The 17800-nt window shown below is 48.7% G+C and overlaps 1 protein-coding gene across 8 annotated transcripts; it reads right to left on the minus strand.

The window, feature by feature from the left end:
- Positions 1-592: 592 nt before the first annotated feature.
- LOC105074542 (cytochrome P450 4F3) lies at positions 593-15949 on the minus strand. Of its 8 annotated transcripts, none has more exons than XM_074350533.1 (13): positions 15826-15949; positions 15284-15482; positions 13209-13353; positions 10326-10379; positions 10105-10232; positions 8367-8488; positions 7352-7622; positions 6220-6286; positions 5908-6037; positions 2944-3077; positions 2783-2847; positions 2513-2595; positions 593-2103 (listed from the first exon to the last, which is right to left on the minus strand). In XM_074350533.1, exons 2-13 carry the CDS (start codon positions 15479-15481, stop codon positions 1926-1928), a joined length of 1575 nt encoding a protein of 524 aa, XP_074206634.1. In that variant the 5' UTR covers position 15482; positions 15826-15949; the 3' UTR covers positions 593-1925. The 8 variants fall into 8 exon arrangements, with proteins under 8 accessions (XP_074206634.1, XP_074206633.1, XP_074206632.1 ...); XM_074350532.1 differs by lacking the exons at positions 13209-13353; positions 15826-15949 and adding exons at positions 11444-11588; positions 15714-15817; XM_074350531.1 differs by lacking the exon at positions 15826-15949 and adding an exon at positions 15714-15817.
- Between the last annotated feature and the right edge of the window lie 1851 nt (positions 15950-17800).

The following is a 17800-nucleotide window of genomic DNA, read 5'->3' on the forward strand; positions in this document are numbered from 1 at the left end:
ATCCTAACCCTCTTAAAAATCGGTAAGTAAAGCAGGCAAGACTCAGGCTAAGGAATATATTCTCTAAATACCACATCTTAAAAATTGAGAGATAGGTAGAGGGAGAAATGTACACCCAAGAGAAATACAACTCACTCTCCAAGCACACATGGAATATTGATAAAAAGTTAATCATATATTTGCCCCCAACAAAAAACTGAATGAACTTCACAGCAATCTATTATCTATATGTTTGACTACATTGCACTAGAATTAAGTCACAAAACAATAACTAAAAATGCACACGTCTGGGGGGACGGTAAAGCTCAAGGTGTAGAGTGCATGCTTAGCGTGCATGAGGTCCTGGGTTCAATCCCCAGTACCTCCTCTAAAAACAAATAAACCTCATTACCTCCTTCACCCAAAATTAAAAGAATACAATCATAAATGAATTTTTTAAATGCACATGTCTGGAGACCGTGTCAGTGAAACCACTTTTGGAATCATCAGAGGATTCCCCAGAGGTTGGGGTTGAAAATCAAGAATTTAGTTAATAATATTGAGTCTGAGATGGTTATTAGACTTCCAAATAAAGATGATCATAAGAGAAAGGTGAGTTTTCTATACACAAGGCTTTTATTGGATGAATCAATGTCCCTCTCCTCTCTGTCCCAAAGCATGGAGGAAACGTTAGTCATTCTATTACTACACTCTGTTAGTTACATTTAGAATTTTGTTTCATTAAGAAATAATTTAGATTCACTAGCCTTCTGGGTGTTTTTAGGCTTTTATTTTTATTTGATTTCCTTCCTCTTTTCCATATTTTTGTATTTGATATTATTACAGTTAAATATTTATTTTTCTTTAGTAATATATGAACCTGATTAAGTAGAAATTGGAGTAGGTGAATGGATAGATAAACTGTGGTACATCTGGACAATAGAAGATTATTAAACACTAAAAACAAATGAGCTATCAAGCCATGGAAAGACATGGAAGAAACTTAAATGCAATGTTACTAAGGGCAAGAAGCCAATCTGCATAGGCTACATACTATATGATTCCAACTCTATAACATTCCAGAAAAGGCAAAATTATGCAGACAGTAAAAAGATCAGTGGTTGCCAGGGGTTAGGGGACAGGGATGGATGAATATGCAGGCCACAGGGGATTTTTTGGGCAGTGAAATATTCTGTATGGTACTATACTAATGGATGAATGCCATTATCTATTTGTCAAGATTCACAGAATGCATAACACCAAGAGTGAACTCTAATGTAAACTATGGACTTTGGGTGATAATGATGTGTCAACGTAGGTTCATCATTTGTTACAAATGTACCACTCTGATGCCAGATGTTGACAGTAGGGAAGGCTGTGAACCTGGAGGACAGCGGGGTGGGGGAGGGTTATATGGATGGCGGACTGGCAGGCAGTATGAAAACCCCTTTCCAATTGCTGACTTTAGAGGCTTTACCTGAGAAGGCTAGGGTTTTAGTATGGGTGTCTCTGTTCTATTTCCTCTCTGTTCATTGGAGATCTGGAGCACCACAGATTTGAAGTACTTTTCTCCCAGACTCCAATATATGTTGAAAAGCATCTCCTACTCCTCAAGTCCATCTTTAACCCTGATCCCTCTCCTGCTCAAACACCTCCTGTGGCTTCTTATTGCTCCTGCTCGGGCTCTGGGAAGACCTGCGATCAGCATAGGGCCTGTGGTCAGCTGGAGAGGTAAGGTCTTGGGCTCAGAGCCACCAGCCCCACCTCCACTTAACCACGCCCAGCCCCTCAGGCTCAGGTGAGCCTGATCCTCTCAGACCACCGCCCCAGCGCCCCCTGCAGGCTCGCGGTGAGGCTGAGGCAGAAGTGAAAGCAGTTTTATCCAAAGGAATCTGCAGTGGTAAGGGAGTGGGTCAGACTGAATCCCTGGTCTGGCGACAGTGGGGTCACTGAGCTCCTGCACTCAGTGGCTCCACCCGCAGCCAAAGTCCACCTTCTGCGCGCAGGATCAGCTCCGGCGACCTGCGTGGCTCCTCCTTATCCGGCAGGACGCGGAAGCGCAGCAGCGTGAGCGCTAGGACCACCTTCATCTCAGTCATGGCAAACGACTGCCCGATGCAGTTCCTGCAGGCAGGAGTCGGGGCTCTGACTGCGCCCGGCACCCTCATCCTGGCCCCATCGCGCCAGGAATCTGGCCCACAACCCACAACCCCGCCCACAGGAGTAGAGAAGGAGGTTAACCGTGCCTGGGTTAGCTGTGAGACCCCCATGTGTACTTGCATATCCTACCCCAGACTCCAGTCCTGAACTCAGACCAGCAGATGGGAATGGGGTTCTCAACATACCATGGACTCTTCCTTCGACCCACTCCACCATTCCCCAGACCCTTATCCATAACCTCTGTGGTAGGGGAGGGAAGGAGAGCCCCAGTTCTGACCATCTATAATTTTCCCCCTTCTCTGTCCCCACAGTCATGCCTGGCATCTCAGTCCCAGACCCCCTCGCCCCCATCCCCTCTTCCCGCTGCCTTCACCTGGGCCCCGCCGAGAAGGGAATAAATGCCAGAGGTGACCTCCCCTTGATGTGTTCCGGGTCGAAGCGAAAGGGGTCATAAACCTAGGAGCAAGGACAAGACAAAGCTAATGGGTGGGATCTCCCAGGACATCTGGCCCTGAAGAGGCAGGTATGTGTAGAATGGGGGGAGATGGTGTCTGATTCGCCAATCAGAGCCCTGTGCCTTCCCCTGGGTCCCACTAGGGGAGTGGACAAGGATGAGGGAGGTGGTGGGTGGAGGAGGCAGCACCTCAGGGTCTGGCCACACGGATGGGTTGTGGTGGATCCCGAAAATACTGATGAGGCAGATAACACCTGTAGGTGAGGAGGGAACAGTCAGGACTAGGTTCTCCCCGCCTGATTGGCCCCTCCTTCTGAGCAAGAACCTCCTCCCCTAATCATTGTGGTAACCTTTGGGGATGACCCGACCATCTGGGAGTACAATGTCCTGGGTACAGCAGCGAGAGATGGTTGGGGCTGGAGGATGCAACCGCAGACTCTCCTTGATGCACATGGTCAGGAAAGGCAACTGGGTCAGGTCGTCCCTAAGGAACCCCCATGAAAATTATCCAGGGAGCAAAAACAGAGACCCCACCCCCCAGCCTTCCCTATGCCCTGTAAGATCCTCTCTCCCCATAACAAAATCACAGATGGATCTAATATCTCCAAACTCATTAAGTCACATATAAATGTACAGGGTTTTTTGTCCATCGTACTTTAATAAAATGTTTTTAAAAAAAGAAACAAAAGTGGTATCACAGAAGTACCAGACAAAATTTAGCCACATATTTTAGAAGTTTTTCTGAGCAAAACACAACACTCAAAAGCCAACCATGAAAACATTTACAAATTTATATGAAAATAAAATATTCTTTATGGCAAGAAAGCAAAATCAAGAGGCAAACGACCAAGAAAAAAAAAAGAAATAGATTCAATGTTTATTCTTATGTATTACAGCACTAGAGATACTAGCTAATGCAATTAGACAGGGGAAAAAAGGAGAGTAATGCCATTTGAAATGTGGGGGTAAATGTATCATTTTTGACAGATAGTAATTTTATACTTAGAAAATAAGAGAATTCACTGGAAAAGTTTGATGAACACTGAAGATAAAATCTAGTAAGTGGCCTGGATTCTTTTTCTTTAATCCCCTTCTTTTTGTATACTGATTAAAATTCTTAAGAACTGATACAGTTAAGTAGTTCAAAATTGGAAAAATACAAAACTCCACCCCTACGGCCCAACAGCACTCATTTCCCCTCCTCACAGTCTGCCTGGTGATTATTTTTTATGTATCTTTCCAGAGGTACTTTTTTGCATTAAAAAAAATTATACATTGTAAACATCGTACCTTTATTTATCACCCCCTTTAACACTCTCCCTTCCCATCCCTAGGCAAATGCTAATGTACCCTCTGTTTTTATAGATTTTTCTTTTCTAAATATTGCTAAATATAAATACAATCATATAATATATTTTTAAAATTATATGGTAGCATACTATATACTATACACACTGCTTTATCTTTTTCATGTAATAGTATATCAAACTCTTCTTGCACATCTCCTGGGACTTGTGTCAAGAAAAGGGCCTTCCCTACTCTGGAGCCGTAAAATAATGTCCTATGGTCACCTCCAGAGCCTTTAACACTCCTTTATTTTTTATTTTAAATATGTGATTCATGTGGGTGTTATTTTCTTATAAGACATGAGAAGCAGGTTGAATGAACTTTTTTCCGTGTAGCTCCCCAGTTGTTCCAAGAGCTTTTATTAAATGGTCTTTATTTTTCCTATTGATATGAGACTCCATATTTACCACTTACCATGTGCACTCGGCAAGAAATTTATATCCATAAATTATTATTTCCCCAAACTCATATTTTAAGAAGCAAAGATCTCAAAGATATATTTTAATATGCAGACTTTAACTCTTAATAGGGGAGGGGAGTGAGAGAGAGACCACATATAAGGGATTAAGAAAGCAGTCCACTTTTATTATAAGCATTTTGGTACTTTTTTTTCCAAGTGCAAAATTTTGTTTGAAGTCCTGGTTTAAAAAGAGTGAAAATGTTTCTCCACCTCACGGGACTGCTGTGGAGGACACTACCTCCAAAATATCTGTCCAGTCCAAGGCCTCCTCACCGTCCTCCAGTCCCTGGACTGCCTCAGGCCTCAAAATCTCCTCCCTGGGCCCCCATTCCATAGCTTGTCCTCTCCGGTATGTCCACCACACTAGTGCTAGAAAGATCTCTCCGGTAGCCAGATCTGTCCTGTCCTCCTGCTCAAACACTGCCCTTGGTTACCCTTTGGCCTTGGGTTAAAATTGAAGCCACTGACATTGCTTTCAGAGCCTTCCACAAGCGACCTCTGCTGCCATCTATCTTCCAGCCTCATCATCTCACCAAGAGTCAGCCTCTCCCTCCTTCCCTCCATCCTTCTTCCTTCTGTCCCTTTCTCTCTCCCTCTATCTCTGTCCCTTCCTCTCCCTTCTCTCTCCATTCCCTCTCTCACCCCCCTTTCTCTCTAACCTCCTCTCCTCTTCTGTCACTCTCTTGCCTTCCTCCACCTCTTCATTTTTTCCCAGCTGTTTTTTTTTTTTTTTTTTTTTTTTTTTTTTTTTTTTTTTACCTAACTGCACCTCAACTGCACCGAAATATCTACTGATTATTTTTTAGGGTCCCAGCTGAGGCACTTTTGTCCACCCTCTATGTCACCTCTCTTACTCTCGACCCCATCCTTGCCCTTGTGGACTGGGATTGTCTGGAACTTGGACTATTACTCCACCAGGCTGGGTGCTCCTAGAAGGCAAAGGCTGGGTCTAGGTCCTTTCTGAGTCTCCAGGGCACAGAACAGAGCTGAGAAGAATTGGAGATGGCATACAATTGGGGATGAGGAAGCAATGTGGCAGTGTTTGCTGAATGGGGACTGGATGGATGAAGCTGCAGGTGTTCCTGGGCTCGAGTTGAATGCCTTTAAACCCCAGCTGTTCCCTGTGAATCCTGGACTAAATAACATGAGGAATTAGGGGGCAGAAGCTGAGAAAACACTTAGGGAGTGAAGATGTTTAAAAACGTGTGATTTCAGAAAGCAAAGTAAGGCAGTGGAGTAAAGTTGCTTTTCTGAACATGGGCTACATGGCATCATCTGCCTTCACACATTGTAACTAATTCTCTCAGAAGTTCAAGTCTTTCTGTCCCAAACCCTGCAAACTTTCCCCTGCTATGCATGCTGGGTACCAGACCCTGCCTCTGGGCTCTGCTCCTATTCCCACTAAGCAATAATGACAGAATCAGCAAAAAGGCTTTCCCTCTTCCCCAGTCGGGGAGCGGAGCCCATGAGAGTGGCTCAGAAAAAGGCCATGAGGACTTCCACTCACCATTCAATCTCTTTAGGCTCACGATCCTTCAGGAGTTCTTCCACCTCCTGCCGGCAGCGCTCCTGGTATTCAGGGTGCTTTGCAAGGTTGTAGAGGACCCAGGAGAGGCCGCTGGCTGTGGTGTCATGGCCTGAGGAGTAGCCAGGCAGGCTTGGGTCTCTGGACTAATTCAGCACCAGAGGATGGACAGCACCCTTACATTAAGGCCTATGGGGAGTATGGGGAGGGATGGGGTGGTCCAGGGTCCACCCACCAAACCCCTGGGATGGAGAGACCCCTGCCCCTTCTGTAGTCCCACACTGGGACCCTCACCCGCAAACATGAAGGTGTCAGCTTCAGCTCGGATATCTTCGTCTGACAACCCCGTCCCATCTTCATCCTGGAGAGAAAGCAAAATCCCCAGAATCACACTAGCTCTGAGGGTCCCTGCATCTCAGCTGAGCCATTCTCTGAAGCACCAACATCCACCCAGAAACCCAAGTCCACCCTGAACTCCTAGACGTCCCTTGCTCACTATCACTAGAGGCCCCACCCCCAGGCCTCTTCCTTGGCCTTCTTGCCTCCTGAATTGTCCCTAGTGAACAAAATCAATGATCCATAAATATGTTCATATTTCTACAGGATGAGGGATTTCTGAGGAAAAAAGTTACTTGCCACCTGGATTACACGATGATTGAATAGTAACTTGCCTTAAAGGCTAGAGATTGAACATTGCCCCAATGCCACATGCTGAGATAGTAAATCCAGAGATTCCCTATCTGTCCGGGAGATAAGGAATGCGTTATAAACCTGCAGAACCTATAAACATTGCCTTCTCACTGAAGAGGATTTGTTTAAGCCCTAGAACCATGACTCTCTCTCTCTCTCTGTCTCTCTGTCTCTCTGTCTCTCTGTCTGTCTGTCTCTCTCTCTCTCTTTTTCCCCATCTCATCTATCTCTTCTGTCCTTCTCCTTCCCCTCCACAGGAAAGAAGGGGCAGATATATCGGCTGTCCTACATAAGTTCCAAAATTCAAATTTGGAGGTACTTCTCCTGTGGTGCAAACATGGCTGCAGGTACAGGTGAAAGCACCATGGAGCCCTCAGAGGAGTCTGGGAATGGGGAATGGGAGCCACCATTCTACTCTGGCTACTGTTACTGCTGTGAGTAATAAATTGGCTGCTCTGAGCCAGGGTTCTATGTCTACACACAGAATCTACCTCCGTGGTAGATTAACTTAATAACTTGGAAGTAGAGCAAAATCTCAGGCCCTTTGCAGCTTCAGCCATAGTAATTCCCTGCAGGCTGCATTCCACAAAGTCATCTCTAAACCTTATCCCTAACCCATGCCTCTCTTCCTCAAGTACCTTCCGTGGCTCCCCAGTACCCTAGGCATCAAGTCCAAGCACTCTGAACAAACCAAGGTCCATTCTACTTCTTGAAATCAGAAACCAGAGCAGCCTACCTTGGTCAGCAGGAGCACATCAATGAAGTCCAAAGTCTTGGTTTTAGCCTTCGCCTTGAGGAAGTCATCAGCGCCTTCATCAGGGAGGGTGCGGCGTCGCTCCCGGATGACTGCATCTGTGAAGTCGTGTACCTGGTGGCAGGCCCTGCGGAAGCGCTGCCCATCGGGGGTGAGGTAGTACACGAAGTCCTTGTACTGGAACAGCTGCTGGTGCCGTTTTGCCACAAGAGCACTGAGCTCCAGGATGGCAGCAATATATCCAATGGGTTTCCTGCAGGATGAGAGCACGAAGGGAGGCAACAACTTAAAACACCTGAAGCCCGGAAGCCGGGAGTTACCTCCATCAGGACACCGAGTCTCCAAGAACAGATGGTGCACAGATAGAGTGGAGAGGAGCCAGGGTTTGTGACTCTCCAGACTCTCCTCTCCCTACATCCCATCTCTGTGAGCTGCCTGCATGCCCCAGGCACTCAGAGCACAGCTTAGTTACCACGCTTCTCTCCTCACTCTCTTACCCACTATCTGCGCCCCCTCCTTCCCAGAAGTGTCAGCACAGCTCAGACCTTATCCTCTCCCAACTGGCCAATGGGCCTAGCCCCTCTCCTAGTCTCCTTACATCCATTGTCAATACCATCCAGTGTCTACATGACAGTTGGTCTTCTCTTGAGTCAGAGCTCACATTTGACCACAATGTTCATCTGCACAACACCATCCATGGCTCCCTGAAAACCTCAGGATAAAGTTCATGTCCTCTTTGTCTGGCACTCCTCAAACCCCACATCCAAGGTGTCTCCTCACTGTTCCACACACCTTGCTCACCCTAGCCTCCTGGCCCTTATCAAACATTTCTACCTACCTGAAAATATCGCTCTCTTTCCTCTCCTTGTCTTTCTATGTCCAGCTCTGACCCACGTCCTCCAGGAAGGTCTTTCTGATCATCCTGGTCAGTCCTCCCTACCCCACCTACTCCCTTGGGTGAATGGCTCATGTTCCCGGGCCCTGGGTCAAGACTCACTCTTGGCAATTGCTGTCGAAGCTGAAGACGCATTTCTGCAGACTGTCCAGGGTCATGAGACTGATGTGTTCAAACATGTTCAGACGGGTGTGGCCCTCTGTGATCAGGCACTGCCACTTGGCCTGGACAGAGAACAGGACAGAGCTCGGGCTGGGAACTACCTCCCTTGAGCCTCTCACCAACCCCAACCACTAAGATGGACACCCGAGACCCTGCCTCCTGGCCCCAGGCACCTATCCCCAGGGAAGTCCAGGCTTGAGTGGGAGTCAAGGCTGCTGTCATCAGGACATCAAGTCTCCATGCCTGGGAGTCAGGAGATCTGGGTTTAATTCTGGCTCTGCCTCCTACACTGTGTACCCTTGGTCAACTTATTGCACAAAGTAAGTATGCAACAAATGTTAGCTTTCAGCACCATCATTGTTATAAATTGATTAGGAAAAGGTCCCCTATGCTGAGAGAGGTAGTCCTCCATGGGGCCTGAGTGCACTGCCCTTTCTTGCTGGGTATGCCCAACCATTGCGAGGCCCTGATGCTCTTCACCTGAACCGCTTCTCAGAGCTGTGTTTGCAGCAAACAACCTTGAGGAGTAAGGTTATGTCTCCCCCTGGACAAATATCAGGCTTGCCCCCAATCACTATAAAATACATAGAGTCCCTAAACCTGGTAGGCCCCCTGCCCCATCCCGTAATACAGTATACTACATGAGCAGGCACCTATCAAAGCCTGCCTGTGTCATCCTCATGGAACTTAGTGACTTTGAAAAAGAATGCAAACCAACACAAAGCATGTGCCCTTTGCTATGCCAAGAGTAATAAACTGTCATTTGTCTTTGACCCAGGAGACTCATGTTTCCAGTAGAATTAACAATGGAGTAACAAGCTCTCTTGTCAGTTTGCAACTATGGAAAAGTCCCAGGCACTTCACAAAATCCTTACCTCCAATTCTTCACTTTCCTATGTATATATCCAAACCCTTTGCAATGTGATTTTTCAGCAACTTCATATAGGAAGTGGAGTCTATTTCACTATCCTTTGTTTCCAAGCTGGCCTTGGACTTGCTTTGGCCAGTAGACTGTGGTGAAAATAAAGGGGTCATTATCCCAAAGCTAGACCTCAAAGGGCATTGCAGCTTCGTCTCAGCCTCTTGGAAACGTGCCTCTGCCATGTGAGCAAGACTGAGATGCCTTCTAAAGGGAGACAATCACATGAAAGGAGGTCCAGTTGCCCCAGGTGAGGCCATCCCAGATCAGCCTGCAGCCAGCCAAGCCCCAAACATGTGAGAGGACTCACCCCAGATCAGCAAAGCTTCCTATCAGACCCACAGCTGATAACAGATACGTGAGTGACCCCACCCACATCCAGAAGAACCAGCCACCTGACTCACAGACTTCTTGTCAATACTAAACCGTTGTTGTTTTGAAATGATCTGTTACTCCGGAATAACTGATACACAATATCCATCATCCTCATGATCCGTGTCTCAAGACTGGAAGGCTTCTGGGACGGAAACATAGAAACTAACACCGAGCACCTGTGTGCCAGGGTCATGACTCCATTACATCATCTTAACCATCCTGCAAGGCGGGGATCATATTATCCATTTACAGCCAAGAAAACTGAGGCTCAGAAGGGAAGCTACATGGCCTTAAAGCCACCAAGAAGGGCCAGAATTCCTGCATTGATGTCTCAGTCCTTGTCACCCCCGAGGCTCCAGCCAGGACTGTGTTCAAGAGACTCACGTGCATGACCTTCGCGCTGTCATTGAAAATCTTCACATAGGACTTCAGAATGTTGAAGTGGAAGGCAGGTGTCAGCATGCGACGGTGTCTGCTCCACTTGTCACCGGCACTCAGCAGGAGCCCATCCCCTAGCATGGACAGCCACGGGGAGTGAGCAAGGGCAGCCCCTACCCCTGGGCCCCTGAGGTTGTCCTCAACCCCCATCACTCACAGTTACTCACCCAGCCAGGGCTTCAGAAACTCGTAGAAGAATGAGTTCTTCGGTGCAACAGCGGCTGACATGAATGAGGACCATCAGGGACCATGGAGAGGGGGAGGAGAGGGACTTTGAAGGAAGAGGGTAGAGGCTCCCAGCCAGGAGTCTGCATTCCCACTCCAAGCCCAGCATAGCAGGAATGTGGACATGAGCATAGGAAGCCGGGAGGAGGCGGCGAGGGACAGGGGACAGGCCAGGCTGCAACACAGAGCAGAGCAAATGTGGAGCCATAGACACAACCCTGTGTGCTTAGACACCCCCAACACGACACAACCTGCCCCAGCGTGCCTTGACATGGCTCCTACATGGCCCAACATGTTCTAATCACCCAAGCATAGCCCAGCACTCTACCAACACCTTTATGGGACCCAGGACACCACCTCTGCCCCAGCTCTCTGACACCTCTGAGACATCAAACAAGACTCCAAGGGTCAGCACATGCTGACAAGGTCCCAACGTGCATGACACAACCTCACATGACACAACACACTCTGGCATGGACCTGAAGACAGTGTGACATTACCCAGAAAAACCTCAGCCAGGACCCAGACAGGACTTAAATACAGTCCACTGATGTCACAGACATGAGCCAGGCGTAACCAAGACAGCCTAAGAACTGCATCAGACAAGACTCACATAAAGTCTCAGGCATTTGTCAAAGAGACCCTGAGTCCCAGACCTCAGACAAACCCCAAACGTGGCCCAAAAATGACAAGAGGCAGAACTAGACAATCTCTGGTGGCATCTCAGACAAGAACCGGACAGACCCCGACATGCCTCAAATGTCCTTGGCCACAGCTGAACCCCAGAAGTGACTGAGACCATCTCTGTTTGAGCCCAGGTGTAATCAGGTACAACATGCCCGCTGTAACCAGAATCCAGGTAGAAACGTAGACGTGACCAGACATGGCCACACAGCAGACGTCACACGGACACGGCCAGAGGTCGGGCAGGTGGGAGTCCAGGTGAGAGAGAGGCGGTGGCATCTCCACCACAGCCCCTCTGTCTGCGCCCTGGTCTCCCGCCCAGCTGCAGGCAGCACAGGGACCAGGCAGCGGGCAAGCTGTGGCTGGGGGTGTCTACCTGGAGCAAAGAGCACAGGCTTGACGCAGGTGGGGTGGAAGATGCGGATGACCGCGTGCCAGGGCCCCACCCACCAGCAGCACACATCCCCATAGGTGCTGGCCAGGCCCTGTATGTACAGGAGACCTTCCTCCGAGCTCTGAATCTGGAGAGGAACAGAAAGGACTCAGTTCATACTCTTCAAGGCTGCCAGAGGGCAGGACTTGCAGGACAGTGATCCAGACCTGAGCCCCAGAGTCCCCTCCGGCAGCTGATCTTCTGTCCTCAGCCTCCTCCTGGGCTCCCTCCACACACCCTCCATACAAAACCACTGGGGTCCTTCGGTTACAGGGATAGAAAAGGTCTTTCCCTGTTTAGATCCCAAACACCATGTTCGCCTGACCTCTCTTCCATCCCCTATTCCAGATAAGGACACTGAGGCTCTGAGTGACGAAGTCACTTGCCCGCATGGGTGGTGGCACAGGCTACAGGTAGTTGTCCTCGGCTGCCTTGCTCCCCACCCGGGCAGCCCCAGCCCTCCTCATCCACGCCTGAGACATGATCCCTGCTCTGTCTGAATCCAGGGCCCAAGTTCTTAACCATCGAACTACTCTGAGCCCCAGAATACTAGCTCTGAGGAACTTATGCCTGCCAAGACTGGGCACCCAGAGTCTCAGCGACTCAGGAATCAGTTCTATGACCCAAGCGAGGAAACATTAAAGGAAATCCTGCAGCTTTTCCTGGAACTGTTAGAATGAGGTCACTTTTCCATGAAGGTTGAGCTTTGGGGATTCATCATCACCAGGATGAGAGTGAAGCCATCACAGATGAACACAGAACAAAAAGGTAAAGACAGATTTCTGATGACATTGTTTGAGACCTGGATCCAGCTGTGCCTGAAGACAACCCTTCTTGGATTTTGCAGTCAATTTATTCCCTTTCTTTGCTTAGACTACACAGGGTTAGATTTCTACCACTACTAGCTGAAAGAGATTTCAGCAGCCAGAGAGAGCTAGGGACCTTCCCAGAGACACCCAGCATTTTGGCTTCAGAGCCAAGGTTTCTGTCAGATGCTGACTATTTCCCTGTTGCCTGGTCTGTCTAGAGTTGGGAAGGGCAGAGGGCAAGGGAAGGGAGTCAGGGTTGGGTGCAGCGTCCTCAGGGAGATTCCTGGGGTCTGCAGAAGGAAAGCACTGAACTAGAACCGGTTGAACCATGGGACAGAGTAAAAGAAACCAACCCACCACAGGTGGATGTCATGGAAATAACAGCCCAGATCCTCCAGCAGCCACAAGCCTTCATTACTGTGCGTCTGGGGACAAATGGGACTGGGGCAGGCAGGCAGGTAGGGGACCTGAGAGTCTGTCAATACCTACTGCATCACTATACTGTCTTCTTTAAAAAAAATTCTGTTCATCGTTCCAAATCTAGTTCCAGCAACTCCTCCTCCAGGAAGCCTTCCAGCACACCCTAGCAGAGAAACTTGCTTCTCCTCTGGGTTGCCACAGCCCGTCTCCCTCTGCTCAATTCCTGACCACACATTAGGTCAGGGACTTCTCTGTCCAGATGTGTTTCCTCAAGACTGGGGGCATCCTTCACCCAGGACACCAGGGTGGGAGGAGGGAGGAGGTAGTGGGAGGGGGTTGGTGAAGGAAAGAGGAAGGTGGCTGAGAGAAAAAGGGAGGAGGGGCTGAGGCCCTGTAGGGCCACACAGAATTTGGCAGAGAGGGGCTGGAAGCTCTCAGATGTGCCCCTGCACCCACCACCACAAGCTGTGCATGGGTACCTGAGGCATTGGTGATACTCCGAACCAAGTCAGGGTGGCAGAAAATGACCAGGGGGATGATGGGGCCCATCCAGATCATATATCCCTGGGGGTTGTTGACCACCAGCTGGGTTAAGACCCTCAAGCCTTCCTCTGTGGGTTGTACCTGGAAGCAAGTCAAGGGCCATCACTTCCCAGAAGAAGCCACAGCAGGTACCCCCACAGCCACTGTGGTGAATGGTGTGTCAGATTCTGCACAGATGGAAGGAATCTCTGCTTCCTCCTGCTCCTTCCCTCTGGAAAAGGAAGGGTCCTGGAGGCCTCTCCGACTCCCAAGGGTGTATCCCAGGGTGCTGGGAGAAGACATGCACTCTGCCCAGAGGAAGGCTTAACTTGGCTCAAGAATACAGAATTTTCTCATCCTGGGAGTGGTTACAGCCCCAGGGGCGGCCACAGGAGGAGATCTCTATGGGGAGGGTTGTGCGTAGCGGGGTGGCCTCAGGAATTGTCCCTGGGTTCTGGTCCCACATTCTTTAATTTTCTGGCTAGCCCACATGGCCTCCAGTTCCTTGCATAGTAAAGGGTCTCCAGTCCTGGGACCTTCCAGCCCTGACAGACTCCCAGGGACAGACGGGAACTCTGCCCATCAATCAGGAGAGCAGCTCTGACCTACCAACCCCCTCGGCTGGCCATGCTCTCTGCACAGGGCACCCTGTCTATTTCTCTGCGTCCTGTGGACATGCCCCTTAACTGTGCTATTTACAGATGAGGGAACTGAGGCCAGGTCCCCCCATAGGGGAAGGAGGGCAGGTTACCTCTTGGGGAAGCATTCTCTCCAGTCCCTCAGGATGCCCTGTCCAAGCTTGCCAAATACCCCCAGGTGCTCTCAGCAGGTGAACATAAGTCACTTTTCACCTCTGTGACTTGCTCCCCTCTCCCCAAGGCCCCTGAGGTGAGGATTCAAAGCACTTGATGAGACTGGTCCAGAGAGGGAAAGTGACTCAGCCGAGGTCACACAGCAAGAGGGGCTGGAGGAAGGAAAAGTGACCAAGACCAGCCCCCATGGCCAAGCCCTTGAAGAGGAAGGCAGAACTGCAGTAACTGTGTGACTTTCCCGCAGCCCCCAGGGCTGACTGAGGCCATTTCAAGACCTGGAATCTCAGAAAATCCTCTCAACATGCTTCAGAACACCCCCATTCTGAACTTTGCCATAATAAACATTAAAATTGCAGTGAGTCCTCCCCCAAGTTGCAATTCTCATCTCAGGCAGAATAGGAAAGCTGTGCTCATCTCTCAGCTGGTCTCAAAGATGGATGGAGCTGAATGCCCATCCCTGTGACCTTTCCTGAGCGGTGATGGCAAGTTCATCACCTCGGTCATCAAACATTTATTTTGAGTGTCTCCTGTACACCAGCCCTGGACTGGGCACTGTAGTATCTCTACCCCAGAGCTTCCATCAAATTAGAATGATGGGTAATAAGTAATTGGACAATTAATTAACCATGAGCAGGGCCAAGTCAAAGGTCAAGATCTATGGTATGTGGCTGGGGGTGGGTGGGGGAGGGGGTCTAAGAAGGCTTCTGAAAGGGGAAATGAGTGGCCAACTTTATCCAGATTGGGCAACGGACCCATTAGGACATCTTTGGGGGAGATAAGAGGAAGATGCCCTGGGAAGGGGAGGGGATGAGAAGCTGTGACCCTGTAAGTGGGTATGGAGAGGTAATAGCTGATTCCTCTGGAGAAGCTGTAGCCCAGAAGGAGAAGACACAAGGAAATGGGCCACATGCAGAGCAGACCCTGGACAGAGCCCTCAAAGAGGCCCCAGGGTCAGCACGGAGACTGGGAAGGCCAGGGGACCGGCCTCTGTGCAGCCCAGCCTCAGAGGTGCACTGCTGCGTGGAAGAGAGGCAGGAAATGGACCTCAAAGCAGCTAGAGGTGGAAAGACAGGAGGTGAGAAAGGAATGAAGGAGTGACGAAAGAGGGGGCTCCCCTTGGCCTCCCTTGCTTCTCTGGTCTCCTAGATCCCAGCCCAACCCCTGAGCCCCATTCCTGACCTCTCCCTGATCCCCAGACCTGCTCTGCTGCCCACACTCACCAGGCCCAGGTGACCCAAGAACCAGTTCCGTTTCGGAGGCTGTGGGAAACACCGGAGGCGGCGAGCATTGTCATAGCAGGCATAGGTCCAGGCCAGGACTCGAGCCAGAAGCCAGGAGACAGCGGCCAGCAGCAGCAGCAGCCATGGGGAGGCTGCCACCGGCCCGAGACCCAGCCAGGACAGGCTCATCTGCAGCATTCTGTGGGGTGGACAGGATTGGGGGTGAGGACAGGGGCGGGTGGGGAGGGTGAGGCAGAGACAGATAGCAGGGGAGGAAGGAGGGAGTGAGGGGCAGGGATGGTGAGTGCTGGGGATGGGACAAGAAGAGCTCAGAGATGGGCAGACAGGGACTCAGAGAGCAGAGGGAGGCCCAGGGAAATCCAGAGGACGAGGGAGAGAGACAGAGACAGAGACAGAGAGTGTTAGTTACCCACTGGTATCTCTCATCTCCCAGGCCAGCTCATTCCCTGGAGCCACCCTGCCTGGGGCAGAATCCCCACCTCAGGCCAGGACCCCCAGCCCCTTGTCCCCCAGCCTGGTACCTTCTGTCAGGAGCAGCTCTTCCTGCACAACTTCCTCTCCCCTCCTCCTGGGATGTCCTTGCCCCTGGCCCCTGATCTAGGGGAAGCTGCCAGGGGCCAGACTAAGCCAGCCAATCCCCACAGCCTCCTTACCTCCTCCCCACCTGGCAGCTGCCCAAATCCATGGGTGGGGCGGGGATGGGGGTAGTGTTACTGAGAGAGGCCTGTGAACCAGCCCAGGGTCATGCAGTGTGGAAGGTGGATCCTCAGGGCTCAGCCAGGGGCAAGTTGGAGCTAATGTGACTCTGGGTCACTAAGTTTAGACCTGGCCCTGCCCTTCCAAGGCCAAGGTGCGGCAGGTAAATGTGTGAATGTTCAGGTGCCAGGTGAGCAGGGCAAACATCTCTGGGGCTCCTCTCCACACGCGGTCCAGGAAGGTGTCATGCACCATTTCTTTGTTTTTAATGTATTTATTTTACAATATCATAATTTAATTGAAGTATAGTTGATATACAACATGATACTTTATAGGTATACAATATAGTGATTCACAAAATTTTAAAAGTTATTATATACTCCATTTATAATTATTATTAAATATTGGCTACATTCCCCATGTTGTATATACATCCTTGTAGCTTATTTTACACCTGATAGTTTGTGCCTCTTAATCCTCCACCTCCATCTTGCCCTGCCCCTTTCCCTCTCCGCATTGGTAACCACTAGTTCCTTCTCTACGTTTGTGAGTCTGTTTCTTTTCTGTTATATTCACTAGTTTGTTGTATTTATTTAGGTTCCACATGTAAGTGGTATCTTACAGTATTTGTCTTTCTCTGTCTGACTTATTTCACTTAGCATAATGCCCTCCAAGTCCATCCATGTTGTACGCCAGAAACTAACACAACATTTTAAATCGCCTGTACTTCAATTAAAAAGCAAACAACCAACCAATCAACCCCTTTAAAATATAGGCAAAAGAACTGAACAGACATTTTTCCAAAAGAGGAAATGCAGATGGCCGACAGGAACATAAAAAGTTGCTCAACATCACTAATATCAAGGAAATGCAAATCAAAATCACAATGAGACACCATCTCACACCTGTCAACATGGCCATCATCAAAAAGAACCCATATAACAAATGTTGACAAGGATATGGAGAAAAGGGAACCTTTGTACACTGTTTGTGGGAATGTAAATTGGTAAAGCCACTATGGAAAACAATATGGAAATTTTTCAAAAACCTAAAAGGAGAACCACCATATGGTCCAGCAATTTCACTCCTGGGCATGTATCCAAGAAAAACAAAAACATTAATTCAAAAAGATACATACACCCCACTGTTAACAGCAACATTATTTATAATTGCCAAGATATGGAAGCATCCTAAGTGCACATCAATAAATGAATGGATAAAGAAGATGTAGCATATATACACAATGGAATACAATTCACCCATAAAAAAGAAAGATATTTTGCCTTTTGCAGCCTTTCATTCACTTTTTTTTCACTTCAAAACCCAGAATTTTATAATTGGCATAAACATTTCCATTGCACCAAAAACAACAAAATGCCTAGAAATAAACTTAGCCAAGGGGGCTACATATATATACTCTGAAACCTGTAAAACACTGATGAAGGAAATTGAAGATGATACAAAGAAATGCAGGATTCTTGTGCTCTTGGATTGGAAGAATCAACATTATCAAAATGGCCATACTACCCAAAGCAATCTACAGATCCAATGCAACTTCTGTCCAAATACTCAAGACAGTTTTCACAGAACTAGAACAAAAAATTCCAAAATTTATATGGAACCGTAAAAGACCCTGAAATGCCAAAGCAATCTTTCGTAGGTCTTTTTTTTCTTTCTTCTTTTTATCCTCTTTTCTTTTGGTTTGATGACTAGAGAAGTTCCTTTAACATTTGTTGTAAAGTTGGTTTGGTGGTGCTGAATTCTTCTAGCTTCTGTTCATCTGTGAAGATTTGATTTCTG

This window comes from Camelus bactrianus, chromosome 22 (assembly GCF_048773025.1).
Source record: "Camelus bactrianus isolate YW-2024 breed Bactrian camel chromosome 22, ASM4877302v1, whole genome shotgun sequence".
Lineage (NCBI taxonomy): Eukaryota > Metazoa > Chordata > Mammalia > Artiodactyla > Camelidae > Camelus > Camelus bactrianus.